Here is a 20,833-nt window from a genome sequence, read left to right on the forward strand (position 1 = left end):
TATATATATATATATATATATATATGCATATAAGATTCTGTTTGGACTGACCTGCATAGACGTCACAGCACAGCATGTTGTCAAATACACCTGCTATAGAGAATGTCAAATGTGCCAACTGATGAGGGAGACTGAGTCTTTGTGTCTTTTTGTAAATGTGCATATTTGCTGTTCAGTCCAGGAAGTGATACAACAGTCTCATCTAGTTCCAGTTCACTGTTCTCTCTAACAGTCTCACATCCCTGTACACCTGATTGTCTCAAAGGCATACACATGCATCTTGTCATTCTTTTACATTTTCTGAATAAAATATGAGTGGTGCTTAACCATGCAAAACATGCTGTATTATGCAACATGTTAGGGTATTATGGGTGGTTGTTTGCCACAACTTTGCTATGTAGTATCTAGTTTGCTATATAGTGGGTGGTCTTAGTGCTTGCTAGGTGGTTGCATACTGACACTTCACTCGTAAAAGTAAAGGTTCCAAAAGGGTTTTTTTTGCAGTGATGCCACAGAAGAACAATTTTGGTTCCAAAAAGAACATTTAAGTGAACAGTTCTTAAAAAAAACATTTTCTTAGTGTGAAGAACATTTTAAGAACCTTTTGTTTAGCGGAAAGCTTACATGAATGTTAAAGGTTCTTCATGGGACCATCAATGCCAATAAAGAACCTTTATTTTTAAGAGCGTACTGAGTCTCTTGTGATATTCTGGTCTTTCTGTCTCAGGGGCCGTTCATACCAAGGATAATAACTACAACTATACAATCTTTCTAATTCTGTGAGAATTAGAATCCATGCGACAACCATAACAATAAAGACAAAGAAAGGATATCACTGAAATCACTTTCAGAACATTTTTTTTCCAACTAAAAGAAGCTAATGTGCAGCAATTTAGATAAGGTATTTGAATTGGAACTACTTTAGCCATGCATATATTTCAATTTACAACTTTACATCATGTGATTTACAAATTATCTCATTCATAAGAAATATTTTTCCCTGTAAAAAAAAAAAAAAAACATATTTATTGGCCTGTCCTGTACCTTCAGGAGAGGATTAGTACATATTTATATATTTAATAAAAGTTGACACACCATGTTTTGGAGAATCCTTCCGCTCAGTGGTGCTGTCGATCTGTCTCCTGTCAAACGGGTTGACATGACCCTGACGAAAACGAGCAAGTCTTTCATTATATTCCATGACACTGGTCACATCTGTAGAAGACAGACGCATGATCAATATGTAATATAATACACCCAAAGGGATAGTCCAAACAAAAAAATGAAAATTCCGTCATCATTTTAATGTCACCTTTTAATCCGTTTTTAGATTCTAGAACAGAACAAACTTTCAGCTCTTCTGGGAGTGCAATACCTATATGTATACTTAATTTGCTGTAAAGTCGCTTTGCAATGATTTGTATCATGAAAAGCGCTGTACAAATAAACTTGAATTGAATTGAATTGAATGTAGGCTTTAAAAAGAAAAAAAAAACTTTGGTCACACTTTATATTAGGTGGCCTTAACTACTATGTACTTACATAAAAAATTGTATTGCAAAACACTTTTGCGTCTATTGAGGTGGGATATGGGTATGGTTAGGGACAGGTTTGGTGGTAAGGGTAGGTTTAAGGGTGGGTTAAGGTGTTAGGGATGGGTCAACAGTGTAATTATAAATATAATTACAGAAATTAATTACTGATGTAACTACTAATAGGTATTTTTTTAAATATAAGTACAATGTAAAAACATGTATGTACACAATAAGTGCATTGTATCAAATTATTAATTTAAATGTAAGTATATAGTAGTTAAGGCCACCTAATATAAAGTGGGACCAAAACTTTTATCATGTTTTAAGTACAAAAATTATATGTGAATATTCCGAGAGTATGGGAGAGGTGATTGCTAACTATTTTAAATAAATAAATAAATGGACGGATGGATGGAATTGTCTTTATTAAACTAAAAAAATAATGGAAAACATGTTTTAGAGGGGAAATTTAATCAGAATCAGAAAGAGTTGTATTGCCAAGTGTGCTAGCTCACACAAGGAACTTTTCTAGATATTCATTGAGGGTTTACTCACACTAGGCAACAACCATGCCCGAGCACGTCTGACCCCTGAAGTCTGGTTCATTGACTAGTGTGATCTCTCTGTACAATGCCCAAGCGCAGTTGGCTGAACCATGCCCTGGCCTGCTTGAAGAGGTGGGCTCGGGCACAATTTGATTAGGCTCGGGTGCGGTACACATGTGTGATCGCTAACTGTGCCGGAGCACGGAACAGGCAGCTACTACTTTTGTTTGCGCTACTGTCATCATTACAACAACAAACATCTTCTATTACTCAGACAGTACACTTTTCAATTAATTTGAGTATATACTAGGCAACCGTGCCTAGTGTGAGTACGCCCTAAGTGATAAGCTGTTCTCGCAAAAGCAGTTTATTTAGCATAGTGAAGCCTGGTGTCTTCCCCAGCATGCTGCAGCATTATGACATTTTTCTGCTAACCAACCTTGGGGGATTGTCCAGGCTCTGATAAAGTTGGTTGCAACTTACGGTTTATGCAGACTTTTAAACTGACAGCACATGGGTGTGTTTGACTTCGGCTGTGTCTGGATTTAACTATTCAGCAAGATTTTATATTTGTAGCCCATGGAGGATTTTTTCAAAATAGATCAACTCAAAATGAATGAGTATTAAATTATAAGATTAGCTGATAGGCTGGCAATTCATTAAATGATAAGCTAAGATAAGAAAACAAAGTTCTCCGCATTAAAAGACCCAAGACTGGCAGATCAACATGCTCATGCACTACATTTTAGCAGGGTTGTGATAAAGAGTGGCACGGCCAACCTGAAATATGATTGCTGCCCCCATTGGATCCCCCAACATCATTTGGCTAGAGTACTGTCAATCTGACGATGCCTGTATGCCATTGTTGCATGCAAAGTTTGCATTTGGAGCGCTCAATAACACCGTTAGATCAATGGGTTCTGTCAGTGCTTTTTTTTTCTTTCTTTTTTTGCCATGCAATAAAGCTAAGTTCAAAGGCCAATTTAAAATATTGGTACAGTAAAAAGTGCACAAAATGAGTACTTTTGTAAAGGCAGTACTTGTGGCAGTCGAGAACTCATGCTGCAAAATTGGTCCAAAAGGTATGTGTTTTTGTGCCAATGCATTGTTAAAAGATCAGTGTGTTGTGTAATATTCCCATATAAAACTTTAACTGTCAATTTAAAAAAAAATTGGTATAGTAAAATTCTCCAATTCACAAGATCAATACAGTACATCCTTTATTAAACCGCTTTGTTGAATTTAACGCATCCTTAAGGAAGTGTCGAAATGCTGAATCAATTCATTAAGTTCTAACAGTGCTTAATAGGAGCAGCATCATACCAAAGTCTCTTTTAGAGGGATGTCACTCGGCGGCCAACTTTGAAATGACTTTCGGGCATGCAAGTGCAGCTCCCATCTCTTTGAATGGGGAAACATCAAACTCTCCAAAACTGTTTGCCAAGCTTATAATTAAATTTCATATTTGAAATCTGACAACAACTGTCTCATAAAGTGTTGTTTCTTTTGCTCAAATAGCATTAAAAAAAAGCATATTTTTCAGGCTAGACCAGGCAGTGCACATGCGCAGTCCTAAGTGCACATCTCTGAATGCTGACTGTTTTATTGGCGGGGCTTCGTTCAATAGAGCGGCCATATTGAGTGTTGCATTTTCCCCCATTCAAAACTATATGAGTGACATGTCTTAGGTTATTCTATAGTCTTTGATCATAAACAGAGGGCAGAGCATCGCTTTATTAAAAGGGGAAGTTCACGCGTCAAAGACTAACGAGGGAATAAGTAGCTGCATTCTGATTACTTTTATGTGACTGATCAAGATTTTTTATGTAGTTTGGGGTAACAAAGGGTTTTATAGGTTTGACTGAAATAATAATGGAAAAACTGACACTTTAAATCAGTTTCAAACAACAACAACAAAACTGTACAAAAGGCGATAGAGAGAATTTCTGTCAGGGAACTGGAGAGAGATGAGGCGAGGACTCAAATGCAGGAAATCTGGGCTCTTTATTAATGATAAAAACAAAACAAAACTAAAAAAAAAACACCCGAGGGGGAAAAACAGGCAGGCAGGCTCTGTGCCGAACCTCCTCCAGGTGCTGATGGGCTCATCAAGGTCCTTGAGAGCCGCATCGTTGTAGTCCAATCCCTCAGCAGCACTCCTGAACTCCATGGTGAATTCCCTAAGGTCAGTCCCCCGTTGACGGAGGGAACTTAATGCTGCTACTTGGAGCACGCGTTGGTAGAGGGGGCTGCTGGTAGTGGAGGCTGGTAGCTGGAGTGAGCCCATTCTCTGCTGAGTCCTCATGTGGCATTTTCGTTCTGTCAGGGAACTGGAGAGATGAGGCGAGGAATCAAATGCAGTAAGTCTGGGCTCTTTATTAATGATAAAACAAAACAAAACAAAAAAAAAACACCCTGAGGGGGAAAAACAGGCAGGCAGGCCAGAAACAAGACACAACACATTCCACAAGAAACTCGGACATTAAACAATAAAACAGCACAGGACTGCAGACACAAGTCGAATAAATAGGGAGACAAACGAGAAGGGTAACGAGGGAGACACAGATGAAGTAACTAAAACAATAATGAGATAAGATGGGTGGGGTAAGACAATAGACAGGAGAGCACATGGCACCAACAAACACACAACAAGCCATGTGCTTAAACAAACACACAGTGACATCTGGTGGCCAACTAGGGCACACCAGCAGAACCGTGACAGGAGCTGGAGACCACCACATTGGTGCAGGTGGGGCTGAAGACCACCACGGTGGCGCTGCAGACCACCACGGCAGCGCAGGCAGAGCTCCTGACCACCACGACTGAGCAGATCCACGGGCCGGAGTAGGCTCTGGAGCAGACTCGTGAACTGGAGTGGATTCTTGAGTGGACTCTGAAGGCTCCCGGACTAGAGCAGATTCTTGAGTGGACTCCAAGAGCTCCTGGACTGGAGCAGGCTCTGGAATGTACTCTGGAGGCTCCTGGACTGGAGCAGGTTCTTGAGTGGACTCCGAGAGCTCCTGGACTGGAGCAGGCTGTGGAGTGGACTCTGAAGGCTCCTGGGAAGCCAGAGCAAACTCAGAAGCGGCTCATGCCCGCAGGACAGCCCTGAGGTGAAAGGCAAAAACAGCCTTCTTGACGATGGCAGCAGCACTGAAATCGGGCGGCTCTGTAGCGGCCTCCATGGCCGAGACAAGGAGAGCGGGCTGCTTAGTGATGGCCTTCGTAGCGGCAGCAGTGAAATCGGGCAGCTCTGTAGCGGCTCCATGGCCGAGACCAGGAGAGTGGGCTGCTCAGTGACCTCAGAAACCACCGAACATAGGACCACCTGAGTCGGGTCCTCCAGGGTCACCAGACTAGGGACCACCGGACTCGGTTCCTCCAGGACCACCAGACTAGGGACCACCACAGTGATGACAGCTGCTCGCACTGACAATAGAGGTGGGTCCGCCAAACTGGAAACTAGTCCAAAAACGCCTTGATCTCTCCTTGTGAAGAGGTTCCAGACTGGCAGCCATCTTGTGAAGAGGCTCTGGAAAGGCAGCCATGAAGAGAAGAGACTCTGGCGTGGCGGCCATGAAGGAACAAGACTCTGGAGTGGCGGCCATGTTATGAAGAGGCACCACATGAGAAGGTACCTCTTGCTCCAGAACTGATCGTCTCTCCCTGTGGGCTAGAAAGTCCACAAACGTCCCAAAAGCCAGGTGCTCTGTGCCGAACCTCCTCCAGGTGCTGATGGGCTCATCAAGGTCCTTGAGAGCCACATCGTTGTAGTCCAATCCCTCAGCAGCACTCCTGAACTCCATGGTGAATTCCCTAAGGTCAGTCCCCCGTTGACGGAGGGAACTTAATGCTGCTACTTGGAGCACGCGTTGGTAGAGGGGGCTGCTGGTAGTGGAGGCTGGTAGCTGGAGTGAGCCCATTCTCTGCTGAGTCCTCATGTGGCATTTTCGTTCTGTCAGGGAACTGGAGAGATGAGGCGAGGAATCAAATGCAGTAAGTCTGGGCTCTTTATTAATGATAAAACAGAACAAAACAAAAAAAAACCACCCTGAGGAAAAACAGGCAGGCAGGCCAGAAACAAGACACAACACATTCCACAAGAAACTCGGACATTAAACAACGAAACAGCACATGATTGCAGACACAAGGAGAATAAATAGGGAGACAAACGAAGAGCGTAACGAGGGAGACACTAAAGGTGTAGAGGTGGAGTAACTAAAACAATAATGAGATAACAAGAAGGGTGGGGAAAGACAATAGACAGGAGAGCACATGGCACCAACGAACACACAACAAGCCATGTGCTCAAACAAACACACAGTTACATCTGGCGGCCAACTAGGGCACACCAACAGAACGGTGACAATTTCAGAGCGCTGTCGCACTAGTCAGAACGGTGACTTTTATTATGAAAATGCACATAGCGCTGATGGCCGGAAGAGACGCTGTTCATTAGTCAGAGTCATGAGACCGTCAGACTTCAGCAGCCACAGCCTAACGATCGGACTCTCTGCATAACGAGTGCTAGAGACGTTCATTATCATTTATCAGCCTCAGCTTGACTGTATTTTGTGCCGTGTGCATCCTATACGAGTGAGTAACGTTCACTTTATACTTTTGTTCAGTTGTTTTGTTAGTTGTGACACAGTTATCAAACGAGCTACGCTGCATGATAATGGTAATGCTCACGGGCTGCATCTGGATTTCGCCTAGGGCATCAAAATGGCTAGAAACGGCCCTGAACATGCTACTTCAATATCAACTGCATGCAGTCTCTGGAGCCAACAGTTAAAGACAATACATGTTCAGTAAGATGCTTGAATTTATGGGTAAGCAAGATGAAGATTTGAAGAACAAGGTGAGCTTGCTGCAAGACAGGATGAAGTCATGCGATAAAAGAAAATTGCCTGATATGTGACAATTCTGATAAACTGGATGCTTATAAAAGGAGATGGAATTACGAGTGGCTAAAGATCCGGAATAGCAAGGAGAAGATGTCCGAAACATTCTCATCGATGTGTTTAGTAAAGTCTTACCTGAAATTGCTGACCAGCTCAACTACTTAGCAGACATGGTAGACTGGGCCCACTTTCCAGAGACACTTGCTTATACTATCGCATCATTATGCAGTCCACTTCAGTGGCCCCTTTGCATTGATGGTAAAACGTTTCTTCCATCTAAACTAGTTTGAAAAATGCTGTGGTACATTCATTCAACTTTTACTGCATAATTAGACTTTTGTTAAACTCTCAGACCGGTTTATATTTATTAGAATATTTACCGGTCTCATTTTATTATTTTTTTAATCTATTTATTTGTTTTTTTGTTTTGTTTTTTAAATGTAGGTAACTTGTTTAGTTGAGTGATTGTGCTTTCAAAATAGATGTTAAAATAACATCATCCATTTATTTACATTTCACAAGCTACATATATCGAAAGAAATCACCAAGAAATATATCAGAAAAAGACTAAAAAGGAGAAGAAAGTGAGGTGGAAAAAAAAACAAAAAAAAACAACAACTTCCATAATGTGTAAATGTTCTGTTGCAGATAGGCAAGACATAATTGTAATGTTTGAGGTGTTTAGTAGAAGTTTCATTTTCTCACATTAGTTTTGTGTTCGATATTCTCAAAGTATTTATTTGTTGCTTTATGTTATGTCTTCATGCTGGGGGATTGAAAAATAATGTAAAATGAAAGGTTTATTTTTGTTTGCTAATTACAGTTGATTTCAGTTCTTTCCAAGGGAGTCATCCTACATCTAAGGATACTAACTTCTGGAGGTCACAATGAATTAACTATGGGTAAAATTATGTTGCAGAAAAAATGCATCTGGATCAAAAAATGTAATACACATTAAGCTGCCTTGGTTATACAAGACATTAATATAGCAAACAATATCTTCAAATTCAAACCTGAAAAGATTTGTGGACAAATATGAGTTGACTGATACCTGGGGAAAAATGTATCCAGGTAAAACTCAATACACCTGTTCTTCGTACGTCACTTATTACATCCAAGATCAAATGACACATCCAAGATGATATCATCTTGCTAATCAGGATCTGGCTAATTCGTTTCTTCGAACGCACCTGTTGTTGATGATTAGTATGGACTATATATAGACACAGGCAGTTTTACTCATTGAAATATTTATGTTGATGGAGCGCAGGAGATGCAGATAACTTGATCTTGACCCTTAAGAAACTTTAATTAATGCTGTCACATAACAAATCTGTTTCAAAGATAAAATTAAATGAATTGCTAATTACAACATTGAAATAAAAATGTAAAGACTTAATGTCATTAAGTTGCTGTCTCGCCGCCAGCCAATCGCTGCATTGCTGATCGTGGTTTCGAGTATCGATACATCTGCCCTTTTCGGAGAACACGAGAACGCGCAGTAATCCTAGACAATTTAATCCAGATATTTTAATCTAATACGCAAATTCGTTTGAAGAACCAAATTAGCCAGAGATCAGTTATCAGGATTAGAAGATCTGGAATCTTTCAAATCATCTCATATGTAATAAGCAACGTATGAAGAACGGGCCCCAGAGCAGACAGCAAGTCCAGGATGAGATTTGAAGAACCAACCAATCCAAGATCATGCCAAATTGTCAACAATCAAATCCAGCTAACTGAGTTAGCGACGTACGAAGAACGGGCCCCTGGTGTAACAAGGACTGTTCGAAACAATCTAGAGTTGATTATTGATTTATCAACTGACTGACTGATTACAAAGCTTATGACTGATCACAAAGCTATTCATATTTCAGCAAATTTTTTATAAAATAATACCTTCAAATTCTCAAAAGCATCACTATGCAAGTTAAACAGTTCCCTCATTAACTATAAAAAGGTGAAGCAGAAAATGTATAAACTAATCAAAATTTGTTGGAACAAAGCAGAAACACAAAGGGCTTATAGGCGAAACTAGGAGCTTACGAAATGGGTAAATTCCTAAGGAAGTAATATAGCAAAGCAGAAGGATATAGGATAGCAGAAGTAGTTCTTTCTTTCGCAACTAAAAAAAAAATAAAAAAATAGACAAACTGTATAGATCAAAAGCTAAGGGAGCACACACAAACACACAATATCGAATACATATATAAACTTGCATAAAGTTTTATTGTTGAAGTGAAATACAAGGGAAATCACAAGCTTCATTGCACAGGGTATGCTCTGTGAAAAACTTTGCTTTACTCGAAAATGCAGGCTTTCAGTCACTGGTATTTTAATGTTTTCCCTTACATATGTTTGACAAAGGCATAATTTATGCCATTTGGAATGCAGTATATGTTGGATACAAAAATGATCACGCACTGACAGATGGCTGCTTTCAAGTACTCATGTGTGCTTTGTGTGTCTTTGTTCTGGAGAGCCCTGTCTGTGCCTGTCTGGAAACTTTCAGACACTTAAAGCACTCGGATACGAAAAGTTTTTTTTGTTTGTTTTATTTATTTATTGTAAGGTGTTTCTTTTGTTACCCTTTATTGCTTTGTATTTGCTTGTATGTTTGAAGCTATATTTAGCAGGTTATAATTTTTAACATACAATTGTTTTGATTTATTATTAAAGGGGTCATGAATTGAGAAATCAAATCTTTTGACATGTAAGAGGTCATTGTACTTTAAAAACATCCTGTAAGTTTCAGAACTCAGAACTTCTTCGTTAGTCCAAAAACAGCTTTTTATGAAACCAAGCTCAGAAAACGACTCGTTTCAGATTTTCTCACATTATAGTGCAATGAAAATCCACCTCTGCAGTATCATATCAACACCTACTTCTACATTGTGTCTTTGGCGCCGCCCACTGGAGTGTTAGTGAGATGAAAAGGAGAGAAGATCAATACAGGATCACTGGATTAAAAATAACATTACAAAGGATCCTAATGCTAGGAATCTGTTTATTTATTTTCAACTATGTGGATGTCTCAGCAGAGCATTATGTGTTTGTTCAGCACATTTCACTGTGGATTCTTTGCTAAATCAGTCACAGTTTTGGCAAAGGCTTTGCAAACATACTTTTACTGTAAGATATGGACTTGCCAGTAATGCCACATGTAAGTAACCATGTTCATTCTAATGCCTAATCTGTGATCAGTGATTTCTGATATGTAATGATTCATGTGTTCTTTGTCACAAAATCATTTATTGCTGTTTATGCATCCGTGAATTAAGTCAGTGTTCACACTGTTATTTACAGTATGATGAAAGCATTCATAAGAGCACAGAACTCGAGTTGTAATGATGAGATCTCTGCATTCATGCGCTCAACAATCTGTCATCGGCTACAATGCTCATCACTGCAACCTTTCATGCAATGGGAGTAGATCTAAATATAATGCTATAATCAACACTTTTCATGATTAGTTCATCTTGACAGCAGTAATAGCAAAAATATAGAAAAAGTTTTTGAGAGAGCTCCACATGTAAAACTTATTTCATATGCAAAGATGTTAGCCAATCATAGCAGTGGGCATTTACAGTGGCTATTAGAGCTGCACGATTAATCGAAATTAAATCACAAAGGCAATAAATCGCGACATAACCTTTATCACTGCTTAGAATACTATGAAATATGTTGCGTGCCTTATTCTGTGTAAAATAACACAATCTCACAGAAGGATTTATTTCAAACACTCAACTGACGTTATGAAGTGAGTTTGGAGTAAAAACATGTTATTAAATGTGGTATTGTCACGTGTTTTCAAAAGGAGCAGCATTTACTACAAAGAGTCGTAGTTCACTGACAAGCTACGCAAACAGCTTTCATAATCGCAGAACGATTTCTTCGATTTCATTATCACGATCATATTATGAACGCGATTTTGCGTAGCTTGTCAGTGAACTACGGCTCGGTGTAGTAAATGCTGCTCCATCTGAAAGCACATTATGGAGATTTACTACTGATTACAGAACCGGCTTTACTGACAAGATGCGCTTGTCTTTTAAACATGATTTAAATTCGCTTAAAGAATTAATCGTTCTGAGTGCCAAGTGGAGTGAGTTTGGGTGCCATGACAGAAAAAGACCTGCCGCCCATTGATGATAAGCAGAACCTAGGCACACAGAGAAGTTCTGAACTGGAAGACCGGAGTGAGCGAGAAGGAATAAGGGAGAGAGTAGATCGGAAAGATAGGAGGGAGCAAGACCATAGAGTGCCTTATAGGGGAGTAGAAGAATTTTGTATTTCACACGGAAAGATACAGGCAACCAGTGTAGATTAAATAGAATAGGAGTGATGTGAGCAGATACAGGCAACCAGTGTAGATTCAATAGAATAGGAGTGATGTGAGCAGACTTTTTTGCGGAAGTTAATAGTCTGGCAGCAGAATTTTGAATGTATTGCAAACAAGAGATGGAGTGAGCTGGTAAACCAGAAAAAAGAGCGTTACAACAGTCAATGCATGAGGTAATAAACGCATGCACTAATGATTCCGCATCTTTTCTACCGAGGAAAGGACGAAGTTGCACAATTAGATGTAGGTGGAAAAAAGCAGCTTTGGAGAGTTTGCTGATGTAGGCATCCAAAGACAGTGAAGGGTCTAGAGTGATACCCAAGTTTCTAACAGTAGCCGATGGAAAAATAGAAGTAGTGTCAAGGTCAAAGCTAGAAACATTAGTTTTATTTTTTATTTGAGATGGGGGACCAGTTATTAAGATGTCTGTTTTACTCCCAAGTTTACGCTAAGATGAGTTGTTCCCCTGTCCGAGGGGAACGAAGGGCCCTCGCATAATATTCGAATCCATAGCCGGGGCAAACCGCACAACAGGATAAAAGGGTGGCATAGGTATCAGTGATTTCGAGGAACAATGTAGGCACATTTGAGCACTAAAGCTAAGCACTAAAGCAGTGATTATAAGACTTGTTTGATCAAGATGGGTGATAAACCGGTAGTCATTCTTGTTGATTTTTAAGTTTTACTGCTGTAGTATGTTGAGCTAGGCTGTGTGAATGGTATATCAGTTAGGGTGATACTGATTAGTCATTTAAGCCTGGAGGTAAATTGTGATAGGCTTTTTAACTATCGCTGTGTTGAGTAGTTGCTAGTTAAAAATGACTTCTATTGGGGAGTATAATATTGAACTTTTTGATATGTTCTTAGAAAGGTGCACTAAAGAACAACTCTTAGAACTTGCAGAAAAGTATTCTATTATTTTAACTAGTAATGATAAGAAACGCAAGGAGGATATGTTGAGAGCGGTTAAAAGCCAGTCAATAACAAAACAAACTCTTGTGATTGAAAAAGGAACTAGTTTTGCTAGTGAATTGTCTCCACAAACAGAGGAAGAATTAAAGTTGAAAGAGAAACAATCACAGTTTGAAACTGAGGAATTATTATTTAAAAGATCTCAGACATTAAAAGATAGGGAATGGGAGAAACAGTTGCAGTTGAAAAGGTTTTTGGAACAGGAACAGGAACTCAATTTTGAGTTGAAAAAATTAGAGTTTGCATGTGAGAGCGAACGTGAGAGGAGGGAATATGAAATGAGGAAGCTGGAACTTGAACTAAAAGCTAAGAAAATTGAAGCTTCTAGATCTGTTCAGGTAATGCAGTCTTTTGATGTAGGTCGAAATTAGGGCTGGACAATAATTCAATATCAATATGTATCGCGATATAGAAATATTAAGATGGTCCCTCCATTTTGTGAGCGGGATGTAGATAAATATTTTGCCCATTTTGAAAGAGTTGCTTCTTCTTTAAAGTGGCCCGAACTTCACTTTTGCAGTGCGTTCTAGTAGGGAAAGCTCAGGAGGTGTTTGTGCCTCTTTCAGAAGAAGAGAGTGTAGATTTTTAAAAGGTAAAAGCAGCCATCTTGAGAGCGTATGAGTTAGTGCCCGAGGCTTATCGCCAACGATTTCGGGGTTATAAGAAACTTGAGAAACAAACTTATGTGGAGTTTGCTCGCGAAAAATAAATTATGTTTACAAGATGGTGTCAGTCTCAAAAAGCAGAAACTTTGAACCAATTAAGAGATTTGATTCTTGTTGAAGAATTTAAAAACTGTGTACCAGCGTCAGTGTCTACTTATCTGAATGAACAAAAGGCCCTTACCTTAGCCGATGCAGCTGTATTGGTGTCAGACTCTGTTCCGTGTTTTGTGGTTGTTTTCCTCATGTGCCTTCCTTTCCCATGTTTAATTTGTCCCAGGTGTTTCCCTTGATTGTTTCATTTGCTTCCCAGGTGTGTCTCGTCATCCCCTCCTCCTGTGGGTATAAATGGTGTTCCCTGTGTGTGCTCCAGCGTCCGGTATTGTTCAGGTCATGTTCATGTCATGTCTCCATGTATTGCGTAAGTGTTCCGTGTTCTTTTGTGTAAATTAAAACCCAGTTGGATTGATGTACTCCTCGTCTCTCTCCGTTCCTTGCTCCTGACTTTGCTCAGCAGTGCACCTGTGACAGAATACCGGACCAAACAGTAAGTGGCATCCCTTCCCCGTGTTTAATTTCCGTGTTTTTTGCAAGTTTCGCCGCCCTAGCTCGCCCGTGACAATTGGCTGATGAATTTGTTTTGACTCATAGAGTTTCTTTTCATAGTAAAGTGTCAAGTGATCAGAATAAGAGGTCCGGTCAAAATCGGTGGACATTTCCATTAACGACACTGGGCACTGTTTCAACTGTGCCCCCCGTGAGTCTGAACACTTCAGCAGGTAAGAAAGGTAAGGTAGTCTGTTTTTATTGTCATCGAACAGGACATAAAATCTCTGAATGCACTGATTTAAAGAAAGCTGCTAAGCCAGTAGGATTAGTTGGGTTGAAGCCAATAAATGTAGGGGATAGTGAAGCTTGTGATCAGAGTTTTGAGGTAAAAAGAATGATGTCAGAGCATGTGGATGTAGATGAGAACTGTAGAGAGTATGCTCCATTTATCACCGCTGGTAATGTGAGTTTACCAGGACAGGAGGAAGTAGTCTCTGTAAAAATTCTTAGAGATACGGGAGCAGCCCAGTCTTTTCTGTTAGAGGGAGTACTTCCACTATCAGATCAAACTGCGACGGGAAAGGAAGTATTGATTAGGGGCATAGAAATGACCTTTTCAAGAGTTCCTTTGCATATAATACATCTTACCTCTGATCTTGTAGATGGAGAGGTGATTGTAGGGGTTCGATCTTCTCTTCCTGTACCAGGTGTGACTTTTATTTTGGGCAATGATCTTGCTCAAGGTAATTTCTGGGGAACACAAAAACCTGTGCCATCAACAGTGGTAGTTTCTACGCCTGTGTGTGCAGATATCCCTGATGAATGTGGTCAGAAATTCCCTCATGTGTTTCCTTCCTGTGTTGTCACCCGAGCCAGAGAAAAACAACTTAGAGCAGGTACATGTGTAGGTGAGATTTGTTCTGACCCTGACAATGAGAATGATGGGGATGAGAGTATTTTGAGTCAGAAGAATGGTAAAATCGAGAATGAGTTGGTGAGTCTCTTTCGCAGGAGAAAGTGGAGGACCTTTTGTCCCCCATTTTTCATGTTTCTCGAGAGACTTTGGTTCAAGAACAGTCAGCTGATGAAACTCTCAAACCTTTGTTTTCAATTATATGTAGTGAGGATCATGAGACTAAGTTACCTTCTTGTTACTTTTTAAAAGAGGGATTGTTACTTCGGCGCTGGATTAGTAAATCTGAGCCCATCACTAAAGACTACTTTCAAGTGGTTGTTCCTCTTAAATTTAGATAATCTGTGATTAGGCTGACTCATGATGGAGTGGCTGGACATATGTGAGTGTGGAAAACTTACGATCGATTGCAACGAAAATTCTATTGGCCTGGATTAAAAAGAGACGTGTCAAAGTTTATTAAAACTTGTCATGTATGCCAATTGACTCGTAAGCCAAACCAGAAAATTCCTGTGGCTCCTCTTCAACCTATTCCAGCTATGTCAAAATCTTTTGAGTATTTGCTGGTTGATTGTGTGGGTCCTCTGCCCAGATCAAAGACTGGTCATATGTATTTATTGACCATTATGTGCTTATCCACTCGATATCCAGCTGCATATCCTGTGAGATCTATTACTACAAAATCTATTCTCAAAGCTTTAACTGATTTAATGTCAATATTTGGCATTCCTAGAGTTATTCAGACTGATCAAGGCTCTAATTTTATGAGTCGTCAGTTTGCTAAGGCTTTACGACAATTGAAAATCAGTCATAACATTTCTAGTACATATCACCCTCAAAGTCAAGGGGCCCTTGAAAGATTTAATCAGACCTTGAAGTCCATGCTGCGATCATATTGTGTGGAACATGGTTCTGATTGGGAACAGGGGTTGCCTTGGTTGCTTGTAGGAGTTCGAGAGGTTGTTCAGGAAAGTCTTGGATACAGTCCAAATGAGTTGGTATTCGGACATGAAGTTCAAGGTCCCATTGCTGTTCTTGCTGATAATTGGGTTCCTCCTGAATCTTCGAATGTTTTGGACTATGTTAGTGGTTTTCAATATCGGCTGTATGAGGCTCGTGCAATTGCCCAGAGGAAATTGGGGAAATCCCAACGCAAGATGGAGCATTTGTTTAATAAACAAGCGGTGTCGAGGAATTTTCAAGTTGGAGACCAAGTGCTTGATTTACTGCCTCTTGTCAACAGTCCTTTTCCAAGTTCATTTCGCAGGTCCTTATCGTGTTCTTAAATCTCTTCCTGGACAGAATTATCTTCTGAAAACTCCAGAACGACGTAAACGTGTCCAGGTTTGTCACATAAACCTCCTCAAGCCTTATTTCCCTTCAGCATCATCGGTTGCATTGGTTACCACTGTGTTAAATAACTCTGTACGGTTGAGTGAGGATGGGGATTCTCCTCAGCAGAGTTCTTATTTGGATTTCGTAGAGGATGACTGTGTTCATTATCCTTCTTGTGCGGTCATCGAAGGACGATTAAACAACTCTGAAATGTATGCTAAATTGGCTCAGAATTTACCACATCTTTCTCAATCTAAGAAAAATTATGTTCTTCAGTTAGTTAACTCCCTCGGGTCGACGGTCACGCCGGCGCGACCAGCTCACTATTTTTAAGATCAGTGCAAAAGACACTAAAAATGCTCTGTTGATTTTGGTCACACAAATAAGTGTTATATATCATTCGAAACTGATAAGTGTCTACTTTTATTTGTGTACGCTCACAATAACAACAAAACTTTGTGCTTTTGTAAAATAAAGAAATCAAGCAGGGTGCGCTCTCTGTCTTCGCGAATATCCATCTGAAACGCGTCACTAAAATGAACTGAAACTCAGCGAATACTCGGCACACAGACATAAAAGTCATATCTATAGAAAGCTTGAAATGTCTACTTTTAAATGAAGTCTTATCGAAAAGAAATATTCTGTGATAAAGTAATCCATATGAAACCAACCAGATGTTCAGTCTTTACCGTCAAAACTCATTATCTCTAATGAGATCACATCCACGCGGCTCGCGCCTTCGTATGATAATATCCACGTGAGACGCGCGCACATGTAAACGCCCAACGTAAACAAAGCATGAGGATAGTGAAGTTCATCGCGGCTACTGCTGGTTTCTGGAAGAAGACGCACGGTGAGTAATAAGCCAGAATTTACCTCTTTAGAAAAAGAACCAGATGCGACGCGCTGCTTCATCCAGCAGAGGAGATCAATCTGATGAGTAAGTAATGTTTCTTTTTTGCATTAGTTAACGTGTTATTGTGACATAAGTGAACACATTTACTGGCTGGGTTTTTCCCAAACTATAATTCCTGACTAAAATGTTTGAAATCGAATGCTAAGTCTAAATGTTTAGACCATGTTTATTATTAATACCCTGTTCACAAATAGATTTTTGTAACGTGTTTATCAATAATAATTATTTACGATACTACAAAGCATGTGTGAGTCTATGACTACAAAATCATATCATACTATAAAATCATACATACTAAGCTATATGACTACAAAATCATAGTTGGCTTTGTCCCAAACTATAATTCCTGTTTAAAATGTTTGAAATCGAGTGAAACATTTTGAAAATGATAGGCAATTCATTGTATTTTTCTTATGGCGTGATGATGTTTTCATGCTCTATATAATATAAAAAAATAGCCTATATAAAAGTAATATGTGTACACTGTAACACGATGATTGCTACGAGTCTAAGAATGTTTAGACCATATCTATTAATACTCTGTTCACAAATATATTTTTATAACGTGCTAAACAATAATAATTTGTTTTTCAGATATAAAATGTCTTTTTTTTTACGATAGTACAAAGCATCTGACTAAGTCTGACTACAAAAGATGATCCTGATGCTTCCTGAAAATTATTTTTGTTGTTGTTGTTTGTTTGTTTTTTAGTGATCAGATATCTGCACCACAGATTAATCCTGCTGACTTTCACTGGAGTCCCTTCAAACTGTTTTCCTCTGAGAGCACTCTACCAACATCAGATGTTCAACTACACTGATATTCTATGGTAAAACAAGCTCCTTGACTGCTGATGATGTTTTTTTGTTTTTTCTTGAATCCATGGAAAGAAGCAGCAAACACTTAAATATCAGGTATGGTTTACTTGTTTCACTTGTTGAACAGAATCTGTTTTCAGGAATGACTCAAAGTCTGTTCACATCGCTGTTGTTAGATCAGCGTGCGCAATAATGTGTCTTTGACCTTCATTATGTATGTTTTGATTATACTGTGCTGTAAATAAAATACAAATAATAAAAAATAAATAAAAAAATAAAACATTTTCAATCTCCTCACATTCTCTCTTACCTGCCTCACAGTCACATGACTCACTGATGGGCCATTAGGGGACGGTCCTTTGTCTCTCAGGTGTGAATCACTAAATATTCATGGCCATTGTCACTCCCTCGCATAAAGCTTGTCCATCACAAAACATGTCTTACAAAATTTAAATCAATATATATTTTTCTGTGAATGAGTAAACAAGATGATTTTCACATCATTTTGATGTAAATATTCTAGCCTACAAGACTGATTACTCAAAAGTCTTATTCAGAACTATTCAGTATGGGTTTTTGGCCTTATTTCAGCTACATTTTTTTCCCCCAAAACTTACTAACCACGCATAATATTTTTTTTTTCAAAAAAATGCAAACATGTATATCCATCTTGCTCACATATTATTGTAGCACAGATTGTGCTGAATACAAAAAAAAATACATATTGGCCAATAGTATGTTATAAGTAGCTGAAATAAGCACAAATGTCAGGGCACGTCAAAACATCTCAAGGGGCCCAGAATCACCTCAGACCCCAGAGGGTTAAGTCTTTCCCTAACTTGTTTACTGATGTACTTGGTTGTACTACCGTAATTGAACATGACATTGATGTGGGTACTGCGTTGCCATTTAAACAACATCCATATAGAGTAAATCCAATGAAACGTGAATTGTTGAAAAAAGAAGTGAAGTACTCGTTAGAAAATCACTTGGCTGAACCCAGTTTTAGTGCTTGGAGTTCACCATGCCTCCTTGTAAATAAACCAGATGGATCATACTGATTTTGCACTGACTATCGCAAGCTACATTCTGTCACTAAACCTGATTGCTACCCTTTGCCCCACATAGATGACTGTGTGGATAGAGTGGGATCTACAACATTTGTAAGCAAGTTCGATCTTTTAAAAGGGTATTGGCAGGTTCCATTGACTGCTAGAGCAAGAGAACTCCCTGCATTTGTGACACCCGATGACTTCCTCCAATACCGGGCATTGCCTTTTGGGGTTCGAAATGCTCCGTCTACCTTTCAGCGCCTTATAAATAAGGTACTGTCTGGATTGTCTGGCTGTGAGGCTTATTTAGATGATGTAGTTCTATCTTGGGCAGACCACTTAGTACAAATAAGAGATTTGTTTGTTCGGCTAATGGCAGCCTAATTTAACCTTGAACCTGGCTAAATGCGAATTTGGGAAAGCCAGAGTTACCTATTTGGGTAAAATAGTAGGGAATGGACAAGTTTGCCCCATTGAAGCCAAGATCGAGGCTATTTGTGTTTTTCCCGTACCTAATCGCCGGGAATTGCGTCGATTTCTTGGAATGGCTGGCTACTATCGTGGGTTTTGTCCAAATTTTTCATCTGTGGTTGCACCTTTGACAGATCTTATTAGTCCCAAGATAACTTTTGAGTGGACTACAGCTTCTCAAGAGGCATTTGAAGGAGCTAAAGCCCTGTTGGCCAATGCTCCTGTGCTCATTGCTGCGGATTTTTCTTGACCGTTTTGTTTGGCTGTAGATGCCAGTGAAACTGGAGCTGGCGCGGTTTTTACAGAAAACTCAAGATGGGATAGAACATCCAATTTGTTATTTTTCAAGAAAATTCAGTGTTCATCAGCGAGTGTACTCCGTTGTAGAGAAAGAAGCGCTTGTCCTCGTCTTGGCTGTCCAGCATTTTGAAGTTTACCTGGGAGCATCTGCAAGCCCAATTATTGCGTATACGGACCACAACCCTCTGGTGTTTTTACATCGAATGAAAAATCGTAACCAAAGGATAATGAGGTGGAGTCTGATTTTACAACCTTTTCCTCTTGAGATTAAACATGTCCAAGGCACCGAGAATGTGATTGCTGATGCCTTAGCTCGGGCATAAGATTGCATATTGTGTTTTTCCCTTCTTTCTTTTTCTTTTCTTTCCTCTTTTCTATCCTGTTTCCTAGGGCCCAGGAAAAGGAAGTTAAGTGGAGTGGGGATCGTTTGTTGGAGACCTGGGTGTTTTTTTTTATTTTTTATTTATTTATTTTTTTTTATTCCTTAGAGGAATATTTTTTGTGGGGGAGGTGTAACGCCTGCCTGCTGCCTCCTTCTGGCTCTGCTGCGTAGTGCAGGTGCTGGCTGGGCGACAGGTGAAATTAATTCCTAATCAGCCTTGTTGGACAGAAAAGGACACAAAAGGATTTGTGTGTCTTGGTGGCTCCCTGTTTTTTGGGGGGTTTTTTTCTCTCCTTCATTTGGATTTTATTCCCCCTTATAGGTTTTTTTTTACTTAATACGCACACGCGCGTGTTTTCCTCTAGACGTTTATTTGTGTTGTTTGTTTAATTATTTGATTTATATATTTTGATAATAAATTGGCTTATTGTTGAAATATTGGGTTTGGTCTCTTTTATGTTGCGGTTTACGAGCCAGCCGTAACAGCTAGATTATATTCGGATAAAAAACAACACATAGCACTATTCATTTCTTATGTTGGTTCAAGTCAGGCTGTCAAGAAGGTCTGTTATATGAGAAAGCAAACCATTCTGCTGAAAAAAGTGGAAGCTGTGATCATATATGTCATACATGTCTGCTGGCTCTCTGTCCATTAAGAATAAGCCTGAATGGGTGTTTAATTTGTTATCTTGTAATGATTAATCGTGCAGCTCTTGTTTGCCATACCTTTGAACTGTATTTGCTGTTTGTATAAACATGAATAGATTTTTTCAAAGACTGTCATAAATGCAATACTATCTTCTTCCAGACGGTGGCGCTATTGTACATCCATGACCTATAATAGCTACATTAATGTGATCAGACGAAAAGGCCAAACAATTGTATGTAGTTTAAATGTGAATCACACAATTAATGTAGAAGATATGAGACACTTCCTGATTACCAGTCAAAAATGTCTGACTTCCTGTTGGATGGAGCTATTGTCTGTGGTGTGAAAGTTGTCTGACTTGATGAGATCTATATATGTGAAAAGCTTGGTTACCGTAGCTGAAAAAGGATGCACTACAAATTTCCCTGAAAATGCCCACATTCTAGGTGGCGCTATAGAGCTCACTGTGCACGCACATCTATGAACC

General features: G+C 39.4%; 1 protein-coding gene across 3 annotated transcripts in view; it reads right to left on the reverse strand.

The window, feature by feature from the left end:
• LOC107672159 (differentially expressed in FDCP 8 homolog) overlaps positions 1-20,833 on the reverse strand; it is an 87,007-nt gene that overhangs the window by 24,469 nt on the left and 41,705 nt on the right. The window contains exons 1-2 of one of the 3 annotated variants that reach the window (XM_016465257.1): positions 2,564-2,568; positions 1,096-1,215 (exon numbers count right to left, since the gene is read on the reverse strand). In XM_016465257.1, the coding sequence (XP_016320743.1) occupies positions 1,096-1,201 (106 nt within the window). In that variant the 5' untranslated portion in view covers positions 1,202-1,215; positions 2,564-2,568. Of the gene's footprint in view, positions 1-51; positions 104-1,095; positions 1,216-2,563; positions 2,569-20,833 lie in introns of those variants that run through there. The other 2 variants (XM_016465256.1, XM_016465258.1) reach the window with 2 other exon arrangements.

This window comes from Sinocyclocheilus anshuiensis, unplaced genomic scaffold (assembly GCF_001515605.1).
Source record: "Sinocyclocheilus anshuiensis isolate Anshui unplaced genomic scaffold, SAMN03320099.WGS_v1.1 scaffold388, whole genome shotgun sequence".
Taxonomy (NCBI): Eukaryota; Metazoa; Chordata; class Actinopteri; order Cypriniformes; family Cyprinidae; genus Sinocyclocheilus; species Sinocyclocheilus anshuiensis.